Source organism: Microcebus murinus, chromosome 2, assembly GCF_040939455.1.
Source record: "Microcebus murinus isolate Inina chromosome 2, M.murinus_Inina_mat1.0, whole genome shotgun sequence".
Taxonomy (NCBI): Eukaryota; Metazoa; Chordata; class Mammalia; order Primates; family Cheirogaleidae; genus Microcebus; species Microcebus murinus.
The window spans coordinates 109,786,045-109,810,694 of NC_134105.1; the positions used below are offsets into that span (position 1 = coordinate 109,786,045).

At 50.0% G+C, this 24,650-nt stretch overlaps 1 protein-coding gene across 2 annotated transcripts in view; it reads right to left on the reverse strand.

Annotated features, from left to right (window-relative positions):
* Window positions 1-16,123, reverse strand: part of OLFML2B (olfactomedin like 2B) — a 38,414-nt gene extending 22,291 nt beyond the window's left edge. Inside the window, exons 1-3 of one of the 2 annotated variants that reach the window (XM_012768612.3) lie at window positions 15,463-16,123; window positions 12,795-13,058; window positions 10,746-10,853 (exon numbers count right to left, since the gene is read on the reverse strand). In XM_012768612.3, the coding sequence (XP_012624066.2) occupies window positions 10,746-10,853; window positions 12,795-13,058; window positions 15,463-15,636 (546 nt within the window). In that variant the 5' untranslated portion in view covers window positions 15,637-16,123. The remainder of the gene's footprint in view (window positions 1-10,745; window positions 10,854-12,794; window positions 13,059-15,462) is intronic. The other variant, XM_012768614.3, reaches the window with a different exon arrangement.
* Between the last annotated feature and the right edge of the window lie 8,527 nt (window positions 16,124-24,650).

A 24,650-nucleotide genomic window follows, 5' to 3' on the forward strand; every position in this document is an offset into this window, starting at 1 on the left:
TTACATAGAAAATTGATAGGCTTGCCTCACACTTTCCTATTTACCCTTAAAAACAGTTACCCTAAATGCCCCCACGTGGCAAAATACCCATGGTCCAGACCTGGCTCATACCAGAAAGGGTCGAGGCTACATTTCAGTCAACCTACACCGCTAAGTGCCTCCTGAGTGTCTCCGTGCAGCATGGCAGAAAGAACGGCTCCAAATACCTTTGGAGTCTTATCCTGGGGGCGAGAGGGGGAGGGGAGATGGCAACTGTAAGTGGGGAGAGACCAACCACACCAGATTCTCTAAGTGCCAAACGTGAGGTTCCATGCGTTCAGAGCAGGAGAGTGGCAGAGGTCACTTCCTGGAGAAGATGGATGCCGAGTGCGATTTGCATCATGGGAAACTTGTTAACCACCCTAGAGATGCCCTTTCTCCTCTAGTTATTTTTAGAGGGGCTTGACTACATGGGGATCCAACTTTGGCCCTCATACTGCAGTTTCCATGAGCATCTACATTTTTTATTGTGATGTTCTCCTCTGGGCCCCGTTTATGAGGTTGGTAGAGGAAGTAAAATAGAGGACGTGTTTGCTTTCCATCTCTCTTTAACACACAGACATGAGAAGTGTAAAACCTCAGATGTTGCCAGGCACAGCCTCGCAGCCTGGTAAGATGCTCCTAATGTCCTAAAGGGAAGTCACCACGGCATAGAGCCAGGGCATGTGTGCATACCCAGGCAGACCATGATACCCAGACACCGTGGCTCCAGTGGCTCATCCAGGGGCTGCCCCGAGAAGCCCCGTAGGTGTTTGTTAAACTAACCAGGCTCCAAGCCCACCAGCCATGCCATTCTTAGACATTTCATTGCATGCTAGACCTTCAGCCCTGGAAGTGCTCAATGTATTCTGTGGGGCTTAGGCCAAGCCAGCCTCTCTAAATTGCGCAGAATTAACAATGAGAGCTAAAGACCATGAGAAAGAAGCTTTGTTTCAAGAATTCCCAGAATGAGTGGTCTTACTGGGTGTGCAGTTATTCCTGACAGGGGTTCCCAGGGTAGTCAAGTGCGATGGTTAAGAGCATGGATTCTGGAGGAATCTGGTTCACACCTCAGTGCTACTATTGCTAGGTTTTTTATCTCAGGCAAATGATTTAAACTCCCTCTGCTTCAGTTTCCCATCTGTAAAATGGGAATAAAACTAGCACTTTCCCTATGGGTTATAGTGAGGATTAGATGAGTACATGGATATGCATGGAACATACTGTACTAAGTGGTTGCTATTTTTCATGTGACAGTTGGAATGGACCCCAGAACGCAAGCCTAATCTTTCATTTCACAGAGAGGAAACTGAGGCCCTGGGCAAGGATCAGATCTGCCCAAGATCATTAAACAAAGTGTCATAGCTGAATCAGAACCCAGCCTCCTGACCCTCGCTTCTTTCGCTCACCTGCTGGATCACAAAGAACACCAGGAGAGGGTCGTCCTGGCACTCAGCCGGCTCTCAGCAGCACCAAGCATGTCAAAGAGGCCAAGGATACTTGCAGTTTGGTTTCAGGATACATGAAAGGGCATGCATATGCTGAGAAATATAGAAATGCTGGACTCCCATAAATCCTCACTACGTAAAATGTGGTCCAGAGACCAGCAGCATGGCTTGTTAGAAATGCAGATTCTCAGGCTGGGTGCGGTGGCTCATGCCTCTAATCCTAGCACTTTGGGAGGCTGAGGAGGGAGGATTGCTTGAGGCCAGGAGTTCGAGACCAGCCTGAGCAAGAGCAAGACCCCAACTCTACAAAAAATAGAAAAATTAGCCAGGGGTAGGGGCATGCACCTGTAGTCCCAGCTACTCGGGAAACTGAGGCAGGAGGATCGCTTGAGCCCAGGAGTTTGAGTTTGCAATGAGCTGTGATGACACCACTGCACTCTAGCCTGGGTGACACAGTGAGACCTTGTCTCAAAAAGAAAAGAACAAGAAATGCAGGTTCTCAGGCCCACCCAGACCTGCTGAATTGGAATTTATATTTTAACAAGATCCCCAGGTCCTCTGCGTACACATTAAAGTGTGAAAAGAGCTGCCTTGAATGGAGGAAGCTTGGAGTGTAGCTGCTTGAAAAGGGGACAGAAATGTGTGAGAGGCTGTTTCATAGGAGCCAAGTTCTTTCTGGGGCCTGTAGGAAAAGTTCCTAGTCCCTTAGTGGGGTTCAAGCTTTGCTGCAATCCATGAGCACCTGCTGCGAGCACCTGTGCACGCCCCTCCTGTAGCTCTCACGTCTAACACAGGGAGTGCAGCCCCAGCAGTTTCGGGGACTCGATGTGCTACTTCTTTGTTAAGGCATTCCTGTGTGCAGTGCTGGCCGAGGGGTCAAGCGTGAGCAAGACCGATAAGGATCCTTCCCTGGTGAAGATCACCCCTGCCACAAGGGGAAGTAGGCAAGCGGCAAATACACAAACAAGAGAACATCAGCCAGCGAAGAGGACTGTGAAGAAACTCAGCCGGGGGGGACACGAGAGACGCAGGTCCATACGCTTCTCTGAGGAGGGGGCTGAGCTGTGTCCACACCTTCTGCCCAGCAAGGGCCCCAGGGCTCCACTAGATACGCTGGTGACTCTGGGTGGACAGGAAGGCCTCACTCCTGATTCCTGAGCCCCTCGAAGCAGCAGGCGTGAGGCATGGAGGCAGCCCTAGAGATGTAGATCCTGCCCCCCAGATCTTGGGGTTTCTAGGCCCCTGGAGAGCCTCCCCTTCTCATTGATTTATAACCTCCAATCCCCTTCCTGGTTTCAGGAGCTGTCATTCTGGGTTTCCACAGAGGAGGGTTTGAGGCAAGCCTGGCCCTGAGAACCCAGAGGAGCAATATGGTTTATTCCCCTCACGGGAACGGCAAAGCCCGCCAGCCGCCTGAATAAACACCAGGCGGGTGGTGGCATCACCCCGTCAGCCTGCGGGGCCGAGCCAGCTGGCGTTCCCCACGGCAGCAGCAGCAGCTGCCCCTCCGTGGCCACCCCCACCCCGCCACCTCCAACCCGGGGGTGCTGGCCTTACGGAGCTCCCCACTCCTTCCTGGGGCTCCGCATTCCTCAAACCAAGGCTCTTTTGTGGGGCAGTCAGGAGACGCAGGGCATGCCGCCCATGCAGGGTGCTCTCGATCCTAGCCTGGCAGACGATGAACCCCATGACCTCATGCCTCAGGCTCTTCCCCCCTGGGACAGCTGCAACAGTGACATTTATGGCGTGTGCAGCTTGGCTCTCGAGCAGGGCTGGCAGTGTGGTGGAGAGGTGGGAGCGTGGCTACCTGGCAGGAGGGAGTGCCCCACATGGCCCCTGACAGGGCTCCTAGTGCTACGAAGAGGAGTGAAGGGAAGGGGGAGGGAGGACCGGCAGACAGAGGGCTGGGGCAGAGGGCTGGACACAGCCAGCTGTGGCAATGCAAGATCTGGGAACTCTGTCATGAGTCCCTGGGTCAGGCAGAGTCAGGGATGGCGAGGGGTTCACAGAACGATGCCACACACTAGAGGGGCATGCGGCTGGGTACTTGCTGAGAGCAAGCCCACGCTGCACTGCCAGACGGGGACATGTGTCCAGTGCTGACTACAGCCAGATGCACAGACATAAGGGGGAGGAAGGGTATAAACCGGGCAGGGTACCTGGGCAAGGGGGGCCAGGATGTAGGTGGCGTTCGGGGTACAGCTGGCAGTCGCACAGCTGGTCTTAAAGGAGCCATGAAGGGCCGAGACAACCAGGTGTGCAGACTGGTGGGACGGGCACGCGGGGTACAGGCTGTATCCGGACCTTGTCCAGCTCTTGGACAAGTATGTGTGTGCCTGGTGAGACTGTGAAGTGGCGTAAGCCAAAACCACTGGGGACGGGGGAAAGGTGACCGTGGTGCAGAGCTCTGGCAGTTCTCTGAGGCCCTGCTTTCCCAGCCAGAACCGTGAACAGGGGTGCGTATGGGGGAGGTGCTGGCTCTGGAGACCAGGGGTGAAACGCACACCCAGCCACGGCCTGGTTACATAACCACGCAAGGCAAAGGATGAAACCTCTCCGGGCCCAGGTGGAAAAAGAAGGAGTGATGACACCTGCCTCACCCAGGCTTGTGTGGACAATGAATGAGGGGCTGCACATGGGCGCAGTGCCCAGCACAAATCTGGGCTTGAAGCATGCAGGTGAGGCTGAAGTGGGAGGGACCCCGCGGATCGCAGTAGCAGAGACACAAGTGGAAAATGAAGGGGGAGCTAAGGTTTGGCGTGGCTGGGGCAGGGAGGAAGAAAAGAACCCCAGACGGGTGTGTTACAGAGAGACACACCGGACACCCGTGGGAGGAGATGAAGCTAGACCCAGCATCCTCAAACTACAGCCTGCGGGCCACATGTGGGCCACCTAGCACATTTATCCAGCCCCCTGGGTGTTTTTTCCGCCGCTGCCTGTCCTGCTTAGCAGCTGACTCGTCCCGGGCCCACATTGCGCACTCTCCAACGGTCTGAGGGACAGTGAACTGGCCCCCTGTTTAAAAAGTTTGAGGACCCTTGAGCTAGACTGTAGGTGGGCCAGACCTTGGCCCCACGTCACGCAGCAGGCACATGCTGCCACACCTGAGCAGGCTGCGTGGGGGCCCTGGGGGTGTCGGGATAGACAGCGGGGTGCGCACAGGCCTGGGGCAGAGGGGGTGTGGTTCCTCGTGACAGCAAAGGGAGCAAGTGTGGGAGTAACTGGACCCAGGGTGGGAAGGCTTGCAGTTTCCATCAGCTCGGCCTGCTCTTCTCCCTCTGTGCCCACCAGGACACAACTAGGACCAGATGGCCTGGGACAGTCAGCGCAGCCGACAGCTGTCCCCCAGCCTCTGGTCAGAGAGCTGGGGGTAGAGCAGCTGGAAACAGCCGGTGCTCCTGATGCAGGACAGGCAGGCCTCAGCCCAATCCCTCTGGCCACAGCTGATGGGACAGGCGGGCAGACCTGGATTCAGGCAGCCACCAGCTGCCCATTCAATCACTCGCCCAACCAAACAGCTGTGGAGTGGCTAGCCCGCGACAGGTGCTGGCTAGGACCTGGGAGACAAAGCCGACTTAGACCCAGCTTGCCCTTGAGAAGCCAGAGCCCGGAAGGAGAGTCAGAGCAAGTCAAGAGCAGAGAGTCCCAGGCTCTGATGCTGACTTTCTATATGAGGGGTAACCGCACCCCTTAAAGCAGAGCCAGCAGAGCCACACACTCCCCCAAACCTGGCAGCTACACACTGTTCCTAGGCTGGCTGACTCGTACGCCGTAAGCCCTTTTAGCAAGAAGAAATTTTACATTCCACAGTGGCAAATTAGATTTGAAGTATATATAACCCCAGGAGAGGCCATATATTGGCTTGAACTCATATAGAGATGTAAATTGAATTAAACAGCATTAGGGCTGAAATGTATCTTGGAAACATTAACTTCGACCCTCTGCCTTTTCACAGTTGAGGACACTGTAGTCAGACTAGCCAGCGATGCTCCTCTCCAAGGCTGCCCTTGAGTAAGGAGAAGAGGCAATGACTTACAGCAAACCCTTCTGAGAAAGCAGATTTGATCAGGAGAGGGGGTGAGCCCTTGGGGTGTCTCGATGGGAGAGGAAGGTGGGAGGAAAGGGGAAAGTTGGAAAGGGACAGCTCCCCTAACTCATTGCCAAGCCTGCACAGATGAAAATTACATTTTCCTATTAGTTGGTGAAAACATATATCCCCAAGGGTCAGGCACGCTCCTTTGATCTTGCCTTCCAGACTAGAAACACAAAAGCCACCAAATCTCTAGGTTTGGGGGAGAAGCCCTCAGCAATGCCTGTGCCAGCACAGTTTGGGGAGCAGGCCAGTTCTGGGTCTGGTAAACCCATCGTAGACTTTAAATCTGCCTAAGAGGCAACCTTATCAGGAGAAAAGGCTTCAGCTGACACACAAGGTCCCCTGGTGCCCATCTGTGCTCACAGACGGGGTCTGCAAACTCCAGCAGGTAGGTGCAAATGGAAGGGAAGAGTCACAGGCACTAGAAGGAGCAGCAATGTGGCGACAGGAATCACACCGCAGAATGCTTGCAGGCATGCAGCTATTTTAAGAGCGAGGGATATGCACCCGCACATATACAAAGGCATGTGTGTACACAGTCATAAGCATATCAAGCACTTATAAACGTTTACAGGTGTCCTGCAGCTTAGTGGGGCTGGGGCACTTCTTCACAAAATTTGCAATTTTTATGGGAATGACTTAATCCAACTAAAACCGTGATACTAGAAGAGATTATTTTAATGATCTGCCTCTATGTTTGTCTTTTTCTTCACTTTAGTAATAAATCTGCTCCTGGAAGCAAGCAGCATGTGGTACCAAGTGTTGTACCCCATGCCTCTAGCCCTGCCACCGTCACAAGCCGTTTTTAGCACTCAGAGCTGGGGTGAAAGTCTCTAAGCTGAATCAGTGCTACCACTAGGTGTATATGCCATGAGCAGGCTTGCTTTTGCCTTTGGAAGCTACAGGTTTTGTTTCTGGACTTCCAGTTCCCTTCTCATTCCTAAGCTGTGTGCCCACTCACCCCCCAACTCCAATACACACCCACACTTCTTGTTCCCTTCCCCTTCCCAGCCACTCACAGGAGAGGGGCAGCCAGAGTCTACCCTTGGGCTGTTGACCACCTCACGCGTTTCCTCTTCCTGGAGCAGTTCTAAAACTGGTCCATGGGGTTTCAGACCTCCCCCTGGGTAAATAGGAAAATGTTTTGGAAGTTAAGATTTTGGAACACAGGGAAATGGCCCTACTAAGATACACCCTCCAAACTGACAAAAATTAGAAAGTCTGACAATACTAAGCATGGAACTTGCATACCCTGCTGGAAGGAGTGTAAAGTTATACCACCACTTGGGAAAACAGTTTGGAAATATCTCCTAAAGTTGAAGATAAGTATAACTAGTGACCTACTAATTCTATTCCTACTTATACACCATACAGAAATACAGACATATGTGCACCAGGGTACATGCACAGGAATGTTCATGGGATTATTATGAATTATGAAACTTCAAACAACCCACATATCCATCATCAGTAGAACAGATAAATTGAGGCATAGTCATACAATAGAATACTACATAGCAATAAAAATAATGAACCACAAGACACAAAAACAACATGAGTAAATATTAAAAATATAAAGTTGAGTGAAAAAAGTCCAACACGTACACACACATACACATAAATTCTGTAGGATTCTTTGTATTTAAAGTTCAAAACAGGCAAAACCATTATATTTTGGTATGCAGCCATAGATGATGAAAACTATAAAGAAAAGCAAAGCAAATGATTAACATAAAATTCTAGATAGAGGTTCCCTTCAGGGACAGGGCTTGAATGAGAGAGGGCATGCGAGGGGATTTTGTGGTGTTAACATTGTTCTATTTCTCAAGCTAAGGGGTGGTTACATGGGTATTTGCTTTATAATAATGTGTTAAACTGTACATTCATTGTTTATGCACTTTTCTATGCATGCAATATTTTTCGTGATTTAAAACAAAAGTTTAACCAAAATCATTCCACTAAGCAGGGCTGCTCCCAGAACTGATTTTACCAAGAGGAGAGACTTAGAGCAGTTCAGATTCCATTTCTCTCTCCTTCCTTCCTCTTTCATCTGCAAATGAAGTTTCCATTCCTGCATCCTCCTCTATACCCAAGGTGGAACTGTGGCTGTATCCCAGACACATGTGCCCGCCTACACTGCCAAGCACTCATCTCACTCTGGGCAAAATGCCTCTCCAATCTGACCCCTTTTGTCTTGTCTGACCTCCAAAGAACTCCCTTTGGGGTTCAGGAATATTCAAGGACCAGAAGCAGAATTTCACTTCCATTCCTCCTGCAGAGCCAGGCAGGAGAAGGAGTGTTTTTCCCATTTATCCAACATTCTGCCTTTTCGATTACTGCATACTCCAGACAGTCAGCTGGCATGAGCCTTGGGACAAACTCAAGCCAAAATACAGTGCGCCACTCCTTGGGCCCAGGGGCTTGGGCACATCCAAAGACTCCACTGTCACACCACGGCACTCTACTGCCTTGAACCGACTGGTTTTGGGAAAACCTTCCACTGGGTGGAACCTTCCTTAACTCAACTTTAACCCTATTTAATAGGACTATGGGATATGGTCACAGTTCTGCCTAGAAATTCCCTAGGAAGAGGTATCATTTAAAGTTCCTATTAGGAAAAACTGATGCTTGCCAGGCAGACAGCAATGATTCGAAAAAACTTACAGGGTTGATTAGAAAGAGCTCTGGACCAAAAACCAGAACGCCCTACACTTCCTAGCACCATAATCCTAGGCAAGTCATCTAATTCACTTAGGTCTCACCCTGCCTAGCTCACAGGAACAAATGGGCTAAATGTATATGAAATGCCATACAAATATAAGGGGTTACTAATATTATTATTATTATTATTAAAGGTCCAATTTTTGCTACTTTTACTAAACATACCACAATTTTGAAAAAGAGATACATATTCTCATTGATGTAACTAAGATTGCTTTTGGCCAAAACCCAGCTATTGTGTGAGTACACAGAAGATGCCACCTTATTGGGGTAATGGCATCGTACCAAATTCACCCACACTCTTTTCCTTGGCCAGCAGGGAGAGCTCAGCTGCTGGGCAAAGCTGGAAACAGATTTTGGCCTTTGCACAGAGCCCAGCCCACGGGCCTCACAGGCTGAGCCCCTGACCTTGGCCTCCCGAGCACTGTACTCCCCCATTGGAGCTATCTTTCCCAAGCTGTATTCACCAGACAGAATGAAAACTATGTGGCTGCCAAGGTCAGGTGAAAGCAGAAGAGGTGGCTGTCACCCACGTTCCTATAGAAATGCAATCCTTTTCTTAAAGGGGCATTGTACATTTGGATGGTTCTGGGGGCCTAGGGAAACAGAGGCCCTTTCCAGCAATGGGCTTGGTTTAATTCCTTTTGAATGCATCTGAAAGAATCAGGAAGTGGTTTTGGATAGGAGGAGGAGCCCCACGCCTGCACGAAGCCCATTGGTGGCAGGATTGTGCTGACCAACCCCATTCTCATCATTCTGGCTGTCAACGTTGGGGAAGGAGAGACCTGAGATGCCTGGTGGCCTAGTCCTTAGAGCGAAGCCCTTGAAGAGCCTTGGCAGAGAGTGAGGAGGGGGCTGATGTCCTGTTGGTCACCTTGACCTGTCTGCAAAGCTCACGCTCCAAAGCCCTGACCCCTTTCGTCAGACCTCGTAACTGATGTGCTCCGACCCTTCCAGAGCACATGATCATCTTCAGAAAATTCCTCATCGCAGCACTGGAGGAGCCAAGCCTAAGGGTGGGTGGGGAAGGAACTGGTGTTCACCTTCTGTGATCACTTTCAGGGGTGGAAGGAGGGTGCTGGAACCCACGCTGGTAACTGCCATGTTTCCTCACCTCTATGCCAGCTCTCTTGGCACAGCAATGTGGGAATGTTTGCCCCCAGCCTCTCCTTAGTCAGCCCCAAGTGCCTTGTTTAGCCATTTCAAAGTATGTTCATAATGACAATGATCCTTTGATCCGCTCAGCAATCACACAGGGTAGGGAGGGTGCCAGTCCCACTTCTACAGATGGAGAGGTGGGACTGGCACCCTCCCTACCCTGTGTGATTGCTGAGGGGTCAAAGGAGCACTGTCATTATGAACATACTGGGCACTTGGCAGTAGCACACAAAGAGTCATTCGTTCATTCTGTCCTGACCCTTAGTCTGGTGCCCCCTTCTGCCACAAACTACTTTTCACATCCTCCACCTACTAATCACCCATCACGGAACCTCAGCTCCTCCACAGTAGACCCCCTAAGGCCCACTTTTTTTTACAAGGAACATTGATAAGTTTACAGTACACACTAACAGGATGACTGTTATTACATTTACCACTTTAGAGTAACACTCTAAAAATTAAAGAAACAGATTTCTACTTGAAGTAGCAGCTCTTTGAGTCACTGTTTTAAGTATCAATCCAAGAACTGGAGGCTAGTCAACGAAACACACCCATAAAGCTGCTTACTGATAAAGCTGAATGATGGTCATTACTTTTTGCATGACTAAATGATTTCTCATCCGTATCTTAAAGCATTGCAGCCACAAAACACGGTCAGCATCGTTGTCGTATCTCTAACAACTGCCAGCTGCCATCACATCACACACCACTAGAGAAAAACGACACACTGGCTCAGCTGTACATCCAGAACCCAGTCGGAATAATGTGGTGTCTTTGTCTATGAAAATGGCATTATTGGTCCCTTCATCCTGGGTGTGACCAGCCTGAATGCCCAGCAGAGAATATTAATTATTTGTTGCCATTTTTATGTCTTCTTTCTCTAAAATGGATGTGAGATGGGTTCACACACACACATACACAGAGGCATGCACCAGAACAGTTAAAGAAATTAGCAACCATAGACCAGAGTGGGAGAAGACTCCACCTTAAAACTAGAAATAAGATGCTTATAGTGCTTTTACATTTCATTTAGCTTTGAGTTACCCAGAAGTCAAGGTAAAAATAGAAATATATGGTTCTTACAGATAAAAAAAAAAAAGAAAAGAAGGTACAGTATTTACATTTCTATTTCACTGACTCTCTTTGTCACCAACAATTTGGCATGATTTCGGATGAATGTTTTAAGTATATCTTTTCTTTTCAAAGAATAGAATGGGCTTGTGCTTTCTGAAAAACATATTGTGGGGAGTTTGGTATACTTTGGGGCTTGATCAAGAGACAGACACGGAAACCAAAATCTTTCTTACCTCCTCCAGTCTATCCACTCGCCCCACCAGTTTGGTGGTAACTGAATGCAGCTTCAGGAGATCCAGACTGTAGAATGCTCCTTCCAGCATGTCTATGATTGTGGAGAGCTATGAAGCAAGGGCAAGCAGTTAGTCCAGGGCTGGGACAGACAGACCACAGGGGGACAAGTTTCCTTTCAGATCTCCATGATGGAGGCTAGACAGGGCAACCACTAGCCAGGAATTGAGAGGTGGCCCTTGGAAACGTGTTTTTGCAGGGGGGAACATAGGCAAGCATAATGGTGTATTATATATTTTGCCTTCCGGAATATTTGGATAAGAAAATGGGAGAATCCTACAAGAACAAGTAAACCCAAGGTTTAGACATCTTCACAAACTGTTTATGCCCCTTTTATGAAATCTGTCAGTTGCATGCACATCTTTCTTTCCTACTGGACTGTGAGCCTTTGAAAATAGTGGCTGTCTTCTTCATCTCTGATTTCCCAAGATACCTAGCATAGCACCTGGCTTATACAGGTACTGTTCCTCCATAAATACTCAACAAACAAAGTGGCTATAAACATCAATGTCTTGAGGATATGCTTCTGAGACACGCAACTTCATTGTCCAGGAAAGGCCCCGAAAGGCACCGACACAAAAAGCTCAACTGGCCCTGGGGCAAAAGAGCCCCAGTGGGCCCATCTTTGAGGTGGCAAGTGGCCGTGGAACTCCCTGACTTCTCAGTTTTTATCAAGACTATCCCTCCTGCCAGTACACAAATGCTGGGAGGAAGGTGGCCAAGACTCTGGTGGCCTGCAGGGCATGCAGCGTGCAGGCAGAGGGGCAGATGAGAGATGCTTTAACAGAGCCTCCCTGCCAAGCACCAGTCCCTGGAAGAGTTTGCTGGGTCACACTTTTGCAACCTCTGCTCCCCGTTCCTATCCTTCATCTGGGAGCAAGCTCCTTCCTCCCCACCGGAGGAAGACAGCTCAGTCCTGGAGAGGAGCCACAGAAGGGAAGCTGGCAGTATGTACTGCGGTGATTTTCTGATCCCTAACAGAAATGTTGCTTGATGTTGTTCCAGAAGTCCCCAGAGTCTACTCCTATAACTGGGTGACTGTGGCACTTGGTTCGGAAAGTAGTTTCATGGCAGGGCTGCAGCACTGAGCAATGTGGCTGGATCCTGAAACCCTCCTTGTCCTGGTAAACACAACTCTGCTTAAAGAGATATCAATGCCTGCCAGTCACTGAGCAGGTGCCAGGCAGAGCAGCAGCACTTCACACGGCCATTCGCCCATTTATCTACTTAATTGAGTGTCGGGCATTGTGCCAAGTACTCAACAGTTGTCATCTCACCGATGTTCACAGCCCCAAGATGGTTAACATTCCCACATTTTATTCAAGGAGCCTGAGATTAGACAAGTTAAATAACTTAAGCAGGATCACACAGCAATGACTTGGACCCAAGTCCATGTGACTTCGGAACCAAGCTCACTCCGCCCACACCACACTGCACGCAAAGAGGAAGTGGGAGATCAGATGAAGCAGGCAGCTGACCCATGGGGCTGCCCAGGTAGGGCAGAGCTTCCCCATGCCATGGAGTACAATCGCAGGATCATGGTCAAATGACCTAGTCTAGAGCAGGCCCGAGGCCGCTCCTTCCCTGGGCCACCCCAGCCCTTGAGCTGAGGACCAAAAGGCTAGCTCCTTCTGAGTGTCTTTTGCCTCTTCAGGGTGTGTGCGGGGCTGACAGCACGTTGTGGCAGCAATTTTCCTGGAGAACGCCGAGTTCCTTTGGCCAGCTGGGCCTGGCGGCTGCTCCCAGGCCCGGCCTCCCTGGCCCCGTGGGGAGGAGCAGGCACACTCCGCTCTTAGCACCTCCCGCAGACACCAGGGCTGAAAAGGACCAGTCTGCAGAACGCCAGCCTTGGATCCACACGCAGGCTCCGGGGACCAGGGCCTGACCTCCTCCCAAGGCCTTACCTCCGCCACCAGTGGCCCTGCGGGACTCAGGGGCCCCTAAAGTACCCTCACAGGGCATCCACGGCCTTGCCCCACACCAGCTCCTACCTTCAAGTCCTGGCTGTCTGCCTCCCGCAGCTTCCGGAGCCTGAAGTCTCCCTCACAGGGATTGAGGGCGGACGGGGGCGCGACACAGGCGCACTTGCAGGCCGAGCCTGAGGTGATGGTCTCCACTGTGTAGAAGTCTTCCTTCCTGGACGCCCCTGCGTCGATCCTCTGGCAGGCGTCTCGGCCCAGGGGTCTCACCACGCACTTGCACTGACAGTCGGAGCCCTCGGACACGGCCTTCACTTTGTCGTAGTCCCCCAGCAGCTAGACATACACACACACACACACACACAGAGCGGGTTGGAGACATTCAAACACAGGCGTCAGCCGGGCTCCTGAAGGCGGCTCTCCTGCTTTGTCAAGTGTCCTGAGCTAGCCAGAGACCTCAGACAACTCTGCACCACGGAGCGGACAGGTCATCCAGCTGCAATTTGCTGACTCTGGCGTTTCCTTGAAGGCACTGAGGTCAGCCTTCTTCGTGTGTCTTGGAAAGCTGTATGTTCTCAGGGGGACTCAAGCCTTTCATGGTTTAAAGGAAAAAACACATGAGCCCCATCACTCTCCCAATAGCCCTTGCCTTCAGCTCGAAGCCACACTTAGATGAGAAAAGGAAAAGAAGGGGTTGAAGGAGTGAGCGGAAGTTTGCACACTACTGGCTTGTCTGCTCATTCATTCATTCAGCGTGTGTGGAGTGCCTATCAGGACGTGAGAGGTTAAGAGAGGGGTGGGAGATCCTGCACTCAAGGACCGTACAGCGCAGGAGCCGTGCAAGCGGCAGTCACACACAGCAGAGAGTTATGTGCCTCTGAAGAGGCAGAGACAAAATGCACCGGGAGCTAAGAGTGGCTCCAACTGGGAACCAGGGAAGACCTGTTGGAGGAAGAGGTATTTGATCTGGGCCTTGAAGGGTGGGTAAGATTTAGAGAAAAGGGACTTGAGGGTAGAGAGACAGATCCAGAGGTCAGTAAGGTTTTTTCAGCATAAGGGTTCATTTGGCTCCTATAACAGCTTCTGAATCCCAACTCCAGGCCAAACCCAGGAGAGCAAACTGGCAGCACCTGTTGCTTCCATAATGCTAAACATTTCCTGCTGAACGCTCGCCCCTGCCAGCCTCCCCAGGCAGGAAAACACGCACTAGCAGGCTAGCTGGAGCACTAACCCTGGGCACTTGCTCCCCCCAGGTCCCCTCCAACAGGCCTACATCCCCAAAGCCAGGGCTCTTGTCCTAGGCAGGCAGAAGGGTTCCCTTCACCTGACTGATGATCCTGACAGGCAGGCACTGCAGGCACTGAGCTGGCTTGAGTGGAAATGTTCCTTGGGATGCTGTCTGGGGGGAAGAAGGCTTGTAATGTTTTCCCTGCAAAGGTTGGGTTTCTTCTAACACTAATATTTGCTTTAGGGCCGTTGTCAAATACAGAATGGATCCGTGGAAGAAGGAGGTGTAGTTCAGGGTGACTTAAGCGGCTGCTCTTTACAGGGTAACAGTAAATCGTGGCTGTCTACTCTCTGAAACTCTGCCTAGATTCCTACATGGCCCTGCTCTGAGGACCCTGGGTGGATTCTTTCCTTTCAGGAGGCTCAAGTTTCAGGAAAGCTTTTGTTGATGGCGTTCCAGAGCCCCAATGTGACAGATTTTTATGTCTTTTGATTTAGGGGTCAGTGTGAGGTTATGGGTGGGTATAGGGCATATATTAGCATTATTATTACAGGAAGACTGAGCAGACTAGTGTTTCATAAATCCCAAAGTGGAGCTGATCATTCTCCCTACAGGAAGGAGACAGGACCCAGTCCTAGGGCTTAGTGGAGGTGCAGGCTGCGCGGGAGGGATCCTTGGTCGGACATCCCTCATCCTGAGGGTTATGGCGACACCCACGGCACATCATCCTGCCGGCTCTGGAGAGCACAAAACAAACACTGCAGAGAAAAACGTCCCTCACTGTCCCGAGAGGTGGGCTGAGGACTGTCAGAGGCCTGGCTCTGCCCACGTCTAGTGCTCTTCAGCCTACGGCCCCTATCTGTACAATGGGGATCAGGGTGTTTTGAAAATTGAGTCACATAAAATGAGTTTAAGTACTTCAGAAACAGACGCATGACAAAGCCTGTCCCTGTCATCTGTCACACAGCCTGTTGACAGTGTGCCAAAGCTGCCCAGACCTGAATCCACTGGGTCTTGTCATCGCCCCTCTATTTGGGGGTCACCTTGCACTCATCACACATGTTGCTGTTTTGTCCACACCCCATGCTTCTGCCTGGGTGTCTCACCCTCTGCCATGAAATATCTCCCCATGGGTTGCACCATCTGCCTCCCGCCCAACATACCCGCCTGCTTTCACATTCCAACTCTGACAAACAGCCCCACAGACAAGAGATACTTTTCACAACCCTGAAACCAAAAAAAATTTTTTTTTCCTTTTTCTTCTCAAGCAGTCGTTTGGAGTCTTCCCTTCCATCTCCTCTCCTTTCTCCTGATTTGGTAACCTTGAAAGACCCCATGGTTTTGAGAGGAGGACCATGTCCTTGCTTTAAGATAATATTCTGGCAGATGAAAAGCGAATGCCCTTCCCCATGGGTAATGGAAGGAAAAACAGCTAAACGCATCAGCACGGACCACCTCCGGCTCTTGCCAGCATCCGGGACAAGAGGGGTGGTCATGGGACTGGCATCCTACCTGAGATAAAACGTTCTCCTGGTTGTCCGCCTCGTTTTGCAGGGTCTCGTCCTCGGTGGGCGCCACCGTCTGCACATCTGGGGGCTCGCTCGTCCCCGCAGGGGAAGCGCTGGACGCCCAGCCTGGAGTCACAGCCAGAGCGAAGCAGAGAACCAGCAGCAGAGGCTTGGCCATGAGGGACGCGACAAGAGGGTCCTCGGCCCCTTCAGAGAATGGCTGGGGTCGGGGTCTTGGCAAGGATTGAGGCGAAAGGGTGTCTGGGCTGGAGCCCGAGAGTGGCCGCTCAGAGCGCCCTCTAAAGCTGGGTGCGGCTAAACGGGGCAAGAGGACGCGTGCCAGAGACCCTTTGCATCTCCTCCCGACGCGAGCAGCCTCGAACTGGCAGCCCCAGCGGAGGCCGGGGCTCTGGGAAGACGGGGCGATGGGGGAGGTGGGGGCGGCACCGGCCAGCTGCGCGCGTCGCCCGCTGGAGAGGGCTCAGGTGGAAGGAGGGCGTCCCGGCAGACACCGGCGTGCGCGGCGGCGCGGGCAGCGGGGAGCAGCGGGGCGCAGCGGGGCGCCTCGGGGCGCACGGGGACCAGGCACCGGGCGCGGGCAGGCGGCGGCGGCGCGGGCGGCTGGGCGAGGGCGCCGCGGAGAGCTGGCGCGGAGGGAGGGCGGAGCCTCTATTGTGCCGGGCCGCGGGGATGCAGCCAGTGACGGCGCGGAGGAGGAGGACCGGGAAGCACAGGCGCTCGGGCGGAGGGCGCCCGGCCGACCCCGCCCCGCTCCCGCGCGGCCGCCGCGCCCGGCCAGCGGAGACGCCGGAAGGGCGCTCCGTGCCTTTCGTCTGACCCCAAATGATGAGAGGGGGAGTAGTTACCCCGAGCGGGCTCCCTAGAGTTTCGGGGTCCCTTATGCCCATTCTCGCCCAGAAGAGCGGGTTCCACCGAGCGCTCGCCCCAGGCCAGAGCCAGGAGGGATCCTGGCATCCTCTCTTCATCGCACCTGGGGCAGGAGACAGGCGCGTTGGCTTTTCTTGGGCGTTTCTTTTCTCTGACTTAACTTTGGGTGAGAGCTCTGGCAGCTTTGAACTTAGCGCCATTGGTAGATCGCCTGCCTGCCGCAGCTTTAGAACCTAGTAATGACTCCACCCAGAGGATAACTTCTGAACTCCCGGCTGCAGTGGGTCCTGAGCACTGTAAATGTTAAAAGCAAGGAGAGTGCAATTCTCTGACGCTCAGCGTGTCCAGGTGGAGAAAGCTACTGCCTGAGAACCAGATGGTTGCCAGAGGGAACAGCTTTTCCTACCTTTGTGGTTTGGGACAAGTCTCCGGTCTCTGTTACCAGATTTTCTCTAAGAGGGCATCCATTTTTAATTGTGTGAAATGATGTTACTATGTCCCTTAATTAATGTCCCTTTTATCAACCTACTATGAAGATTAACAACGTGTGACTTTAAGGAAGGGGCACCATGCCTTGTGGGACGTTGTTACCCTGCAATAGCCAGTCCCCCCCCCCAAAGACGTGAAAGTTATTATGCATCCTTGGGAAATTCAAGCACCTTGCTCCTAATCCTAAGAAACAAGGTTTGTAATAATCTAAGTAACAAACTAAAGAGACTTCAGCTCATATAAATGATAGTGGACAGAAATACAATAACTTATTGATGTATTTTAATCTTTTCAAGTAAAACTCAGGATGGACAAAAAAGCCAAGGTTCTGGTGACTGGGTTTGTGGGGATGTCGCACACACACCCCTCTTTGTAAGCTAGCAAATCTTTTCTGAAACTCGATGGAGGTAAACATCTATCAAATGTAGTTTTAAGATTTAATGAAAATAAGAATCGAATGTTGAGTACGTGCAAGGCAACAAGCTGGGTTGCTAGACATCTAGTGGGAAGATGAGATGGCCTATGTCTTGGGGAAGGAGTGGGGTGGGAGGGAGGAGGTCAGCCGGAAGAGCAATCCAAGGCAGAGTAAGAGCGTGTTGGATGGGGCTTAAAGAAGGAATAGGTCACTCCCAGTGCAAAGGTCAGTACAGATTTCCTGAAAGAGTGATACTGAAGATGATGACTGGGATGATCGGGGAAGTTTCAACAAGGCAGTAGATAAGGCAACAAGGTATAGGTGAGAGAGAGGCCATTCTGGGCAGAGACATCAGTCTGAATGTGCTTATTCAGATTTCAAGACTTCAGATTGGCACTCACTTCTCAGAGAAACACCTCCCCTGACTCCACCCCCAGGGTGATTTCTCTATTACATGATCCCATGTATGTCTTCTTCACATAATTATGGGAGTTAGCTATTTATCCTCCTTTGAGGGTTGTTGCTTGTCTTTCCCACTCACCTGTAAACTCCATGAGGACAGGGACTTTGTAACAGAAAATCCTACTAGCAGTGGTTTAATCAAATACACGTTTATTATTCCACTCCGTGAACGCAAAGTTGGCTGTTTGAAATGTGATTCAGCGGCTCAGTGATGTCATCAAGAACCCAAGCTCTTTCCATTTTCCACTCTGTGACTCTTAGGGTATTGGCTTTTTGACCTAGTCAGAATTGATTAGCAAGTCCCACCTACCCCTTTGCCAGACATTCAATTTCACAGTCTCCTTTAGGGCTAGGGGTAGCCATATGATTCAGTCTGGCCAATAGAATAAAAGAAGTCTGCAGGGAGTTTCTGGAAGAGATATATTTTGCTTCCTGTTGAAATAAATAGGAGAGAGGAGCTTTCTAGTGCCAACCTTCACCCACTGCTTGTCTTTGATTGTGGTCAAAGACACACGAAGTGCCCGGAGCTGTGGCAGCCATCTAATGACCATAAGTCTTTTCTCCTATTGAACTTTTAAAGTCCACTTTTAAGGTCTTCTCTTAACAGTCCGTCTTATGGTCCTGCACAGAAAATGTCTAAGACCTTTCCCACAAGAGAGCTTTGCTTTTCTTTCACTTAAAGATAGAAAGTACCTTCTAAATCTATCTCCCCTTTCTCAACCTAACTATGCATCTTTTATCTCCATTTCATTCACCTGTTTCTCAGACCACATGGCCTTCCAGACCCTCCATTAATTATGCTGGTTATTTTCTCTCTAGAAAGACTGCAGTTCGAGTAGATGTTAGAACATATTGAAACCATTTCTTCTTTTTTTTCTGGGCACTGTTCTTCTATTAATGCAGCCCAAGATTGCCTTAACTTTTTTGGCAGCCACATTGCACCAATGATTCACACTGATTTATTTTTTTAAATGTAGTTTTTCCTTATTTTTAAATGAATTTTATGCTGGTTTCCTCTATCCTGTGCTTTCCAGCTATGTTTTTTTTTTTTTTTTAAACCCAAGTACAGGCTTTTACATTTTTACTGTAATAGTATGATGGTTTTGGCCCATTTTTTCATCCTGTTGAAATCTTGCTGTTTTTGCTCTTGTCTCAGTTTTGGGCAATTTCCAAATTCAATAAGCACAGTTTCCGTCTTACTTCAAATCATTAATTTTAAAAAGCCGTGTTCATTCAGATAGGGCCAGATTCTAGAGCCCTATAGCCACAATAGGAAAAGTCTCTCCTTATTGATATTAACCCTTTTGTTGTGTCCCTGTTCAGGCAGTCAGAGGTGTTAGTGCCCGGAACACATGTCTTCATCATGTCATCAAGACAATGCTTGTCTTCATCAAGCATTTCTCAAGAGACTTTGGTCACCTACCTTTCAGAAATCAAGACACACTGCCCATGGCATTCCTTCCACCTGCCAGTCTGGCAGCCTTATCTGAAGATCCTGAGATGAGCTTGGTTGGCTTTTGAACATCCAAGTTGACATACTGGACATTCTCTGCATCCTTTGCTAAGGGTGAAAGGTCTACAGATTCCACTTCACTAGATACTTAGCATAAGTACTGCTCTCCCCATGTACATGAAGCACATGAAGTGATTGAGGTACCGAGATGGTAATATGTATGATGACTACTCTGTACAGAGAGCTTACCATGTGCCAGGCACCATTTGATGTTCAAAAAAAAAACCCTGAGTAGATGACATCATTCCCTCTTACAAATGAGGAAACGAGTATCTTCAGAGAGGGACATACCTGTGGAAATGTTCAAAGACCCGAGTCTCAGAAAGCCCTAAGTGTGCCACTTCGGCTACCTGAGTCCCAGGACCTCACTGGTTGTGGTGGGCCAGCAGGTTGCTGGACTCTGGGGCTCGCTCAGCTACCACGTCCACCATCCCTCCCCAGCCAAGTTTGCTTCTGGCAAGAGTATCTGTCTTCCAGTTTACCTGGGAGCCTCCTGGTTTTGCTCTGAAATGTCTGTCTGTTGAAAATGTAGGCTTCACTTGCCAGGTGGGGCTAGCGTGGCTAGAAATGACCTGCCACCTGAGTGTGTAATTTAGAAAATGCACCTGCTCCGCAGCAGCAGAACCAAAGCACAGGGCAAAGTCCCACGAGCAACATCATTCTGCCATCTCCCTTGCCTGGCTGGCTATGGGACGGGAATCGTGCCAGGGAACGGCCATAAAATGTAGGAAAGGGATGATGGAAAGCACAGCCGAAAATGAGGTCTTTTTTTCCCTGTTCACTCTGCTTTGCTGCTTTCTCAGCTTCGTATTTTGCCTTTGATCTTCCACGTTCCCTCCCTCCTTTACTTCAGTTGAACTCATTTATTGAATGTATACCACGAGCCAGGCACTCTGTGACCTGCTGAACACACAAAGGTAAAGGTGACAAGACCTCTGCATTTAGGAGCTTGTGTTATAAAGATTATAAATGCGTGATCCTAGGAAAGGGTACAAAAGAGCATTTTTCCTCTCAAGATATTTTGGTAAAGAAAAAGAATTTTTCTCCTCTGTATTTTCCTAGTTTTAAGGACATTTACATTTCTTAATATGCCAACCATGGTCATTTATTTTTTTTTTGAAACAGAGTCTCACTCTGTTGCCCAAGGCTATAGTGTTGTGGTGTCAGCCTAGCTCACAGCAACCTCAAACTCCTGGGCTGAGATCCTCCTGCCTCAGCCTCCTAAGTAGCTGGGACTACAGGCATGCACCACCATGCTCAGCTAATTTTTTCTATATATATTTTAATTGTCCAGCTAATTTCTTTCTATTTTTTTTAGTAGAGATGGGGTCTCACTCTTGCTCAGGCTGGTCTTGAACTCCTGACCTCAAATCATCCTGGGAGCCTTGGCCTCCCAGAGGATAATTTCTTTTTATTAAACCAAACTTTACCTAATAAAATTTAGATTTTAAGCTAATTAAAGCAAAATCAATATGTGTTTATCAAGAACATATATTTCAATGAAGACATGTCATTTAGGTCTCTAGATTCTGAGTAAAAAATATATTGCTTCCATTTCTACTTCCTTATATTTTCTATATACAGTATTTCACAAAAGATCATTATTTCTGCCACTCTCCTGAGATGGCTTCAACATATCCAGAAATGTACCATCTCTAACATCCTTTCTCTCATCACTGGAGCTGGAGCTTGCTTGGTCCCGATGTCTTCCCACTCCTGTGTGTGGCTCTTTCCAGGAGAGAGACAGCCAGCCAGCTTCTGCTCTGTTCTTGGGGTGCTCATGCCAGAGCCCTGCCTCTTGAAACATCTCTGCACAGATGCTTTGTCTTGGACAAGGCAGGTGGGCTGCAAACGTTACCCCCAACCCCACCCCGCTGACCTCTTCACCTTCCCCAGACCCTGAGAGGCAGGTGCTGCAGCTGGCCCATGTCGGGGCAGAACTTGTCTCCACTGGGATCTGGGGGCCAGGTTGTAGGCAGTAAGGAAGTCACCTTGCTGCCTGTGGACAAAGAAGAAAGGGAATGAGGAGGAGAGGCAATCAAGACCTAGTGGGCTTCAATCCTTTCTGGAACAAGGAGGTAATAATGCGTAACAGGTGTGAGCATGGACTCTAGTATCAGACTGCTTCTGTTTGGTTCCTGGTTCCACTGCAGACAAGCCCAATTAACCTGGGCAAATGGTTTCATGTCTCTGAGTCTTAAAATTGGAATAATAGTAGTACCTATCTCAGAAGTTGTTGTGAGGATTAAATAAGATGTCTAAAGACTCTCTCATTGACCTGACACATAGTAGATGCTCCATAAATGATAGCTATGTATATTTATTTTTATTGCTATTTAGGCAATGTGTACATAAGTAGAATTTGAAGATACTGTTTGCATTGAGACAGGCATTAGAAACATTTGACATCACAGCCTATTCACATCGATTAATCATTCATTCATTTATTCAGCAAGTATTGGTATAATATCTATGTGCCAGGTACTGAGTTAGGTACTATTGGGAAACATAAATGAATAAGATGTTAACTAATAACTAATAATTCAATATAATAATTAATTCAAGGAACTCGCAGTCTCCTGAGAAAGACACATAAACAGACAAGTACAAACAGCTTGGGGGCACATTCACAGGATCCTCAAGGTAATGGCCACCCAGCCCAGCTGTTTATGGGAGCACAGTGGTGTCAGGGGATTCTGGGGGGCCTCCCAGGAGGAAGGGACATCTAATCTGAGCCTTACAGGAGGAACAGGAGTTGACCAGGTAAAGGACACTGGTGCCAGAGAGGGAGGAGGAGCAGGGAGGTGGGGTCAGGGGAAGAAGGTGTGGGGGAGGCGAGAAGGGCATGCCAAACCAAGGGACTGCAGAGCTGGGGTTGCAAGACATGAGCACTGTGATGTAGACAGAGGCTGGAGTGTAAAATGCAAGGCAAGGAGTGATAGGAAGTGAGACTGGCAAGCAGAGGCCAGATCACGGAGGCCCTCATATGCTACGCCAGAGAGCTGGGAGTATGTCTCATTGGCAATGAGGAGACATTGAATGATTTGGAGCAGGAGAATGCCACCCTCAGATTGGCAGGTTCTGTGGATTACTCAGGTGGTGAAGAGTAGGCTGCAGAGGGAAGGGCAAAGCAGTGACTGGACTTCTCTGCTTGTAGACCACTTACCCTCTTGGGACAACCCACCTGAGCCCCAGTCCACTGCTCTGACTCCAGGAAACTCCTGTGTCCTCTGTAACTTGTGGCCAGAAGAGAGCTAGGGAGGCAGAGGCCCTTTGCCTTCCTGGGGAATTTTCCAGGAGACGCCAGACAACTCCAGGAGACACCATTCACATTGCACGCATCATAGTCCGTGGGAGTGGAGCCCCCAAGATCACGCAGGGCATGTCTGGCAACCACTGACCGCTGTCCAGAGTCAGGGCGGGCACATTGCACACAGCCTGCTGCTTCCTACACACCAGGATCTCTCTGTCTGCCTCCCTCCTTATTCTAAGAGACTGTCGCGCTCAGGGCAGCTCCGACACGTTGTGTGCTTTCCACGTGGCGCACTTTTTCAGGGCACTCACATGCCTCCCCTTCCTTCTCCCACGTGCCGGGCAGCCCTTTAATAGTGTCGATAAGTTCTGACAGGTTCTGCCTTCAGTGATGGTCTTTACGTGCAAATACTCCTGGAAGAAGTAACTCATTGCCTTAGATCTCCACCAGGGAATAAATGACTGATCCCTTCCCAAGAGCAGGTTTTGCTAGGGAAGTAGCAGTGGAAGACACTGGAAAGGCAAAAGGACATGTTTATAGGCCGGCTCCAGAGAGGGGTCGAAGTGGAGGAAGGGAAGGCCTGGCCCATGCTTTACTCCCTCTTAGACTAGAACTGAAGTCTAAGGGCCCATGTTTGTTCCTGATCATTAGGGAGGAACAGAAGCTGGCTGAGTAAAGGCTGGAGGGGAGAGTGCCAGGTAAAGCCGGACACTAGGAAGCTGTAATGGGTTGCTGGGAAACGCAAGCAAAGGTGGAGCACAGGGGTCGCAGTGAGCGGTTAGCCTGGAGGGCCAGGCACACGAGGCCCGTGTAGCGTGCAGGGGAGTTCTGGAGTTAAAGCCAAAAGGTAGGAGGAGGGAGACAGCACCACTGTGGGAAACCAGGGAGTGAGATAATCAAACCCGAGCTCCAGTAGACAGCCCTGGCAGCAGCACAGAGTGGACTGGAGGGTAAGGCTGGACCAGGGAAACCTGTCTGGAGGCTGCTGTAGACATCCAGGCACAAGACGGGAAGGTTTGAGGAAGGCAGAGGCAGGGAGGTGAAGGGGACAGGGTATGCACGAGGTACACCAAAGAGGAAGAGTTAGCAGGACTTGGTGCCTCTCTGGATATGGGAGTGAGAGGAAGGGAAGGATGTTAGTTAGAATTCCTGCTTGTAAGCAACAAGCAACTTTATATAGATTAAGGGGCTGGAGAGAAAAGGAAACTTTATTTTAAGGGTATAGGAGTGTCTCACAGGAGCCAAGCACCCTAGTGTCGCTGGGGCCATCAGGAATGATCTGAGCCAGTGACCTCTCTGATATACACAGTAGACTGAAGGTCCTGGCTCCCAGCTACTTGAGTGTCCAGTGAGGCTTTCTCATTCTCAGGCCCAATTCCAAATGCCCCAGGAAGGGACTCTGGTCTAATACGGGTCAGATGCCCAATCCTGAACTACTCACCTAAGGGGTGTGTGTGTGTGTGTGTGTGTGTGTGTGTGTGTGTGTGTGTGTTGGAGGGTCAGGTCACTTTGTAGAAACAAATTGGGAAGAGGGGTCACTTCCAGGGAGGGGCTGCCAGACCAGACACAGCAATGGACGTCCACTCCATTCTGTCCCACGGCTGGCTTTGCTCTCTGTCTCCCTCTACTTCCAAAGATGTACTTTCCTAACATAAATCCATCATCTTATGGAAAAGAACTATCTCCCCATAAGAGACAACCTCAATTCATATCTAGGGATGTCAAAAGCAATTCTTCTGTGTGTCTGTATCTCCAGGTGGTATCTTTTCCACCTTCATCTTGGCTTGAATCGAGTCCAGATGTGATGTCTCACCGTCAGACAGCCAACAGGCCAGCTGACAAACTTAACCTGCTGTGCACACATGCAGCTCTCGGCCTGGGGTAGATATTTCACTTGGTAGATTAGCCACTGAAGATATTTAACTCATACATTTGCTCATCCATACATTTGGATATAAAATCATGTACTCCATTCTATGGGGTATATGAATGTAATTTAATTTTAGCCTTGTCAGGCAGCCTGGAGCCAGGGGGAGCCTGGGCTTTGGGGTTAGACAGTCAGATGAACTGGCTATGGAATCCTGGCTTCACTATGCTTTCTGTTGACCTTGAAGGCAGTTTACTTCTGTGAGTCTCTGTTTCTTCATCCTAACATGGAGATCGTATGAACAC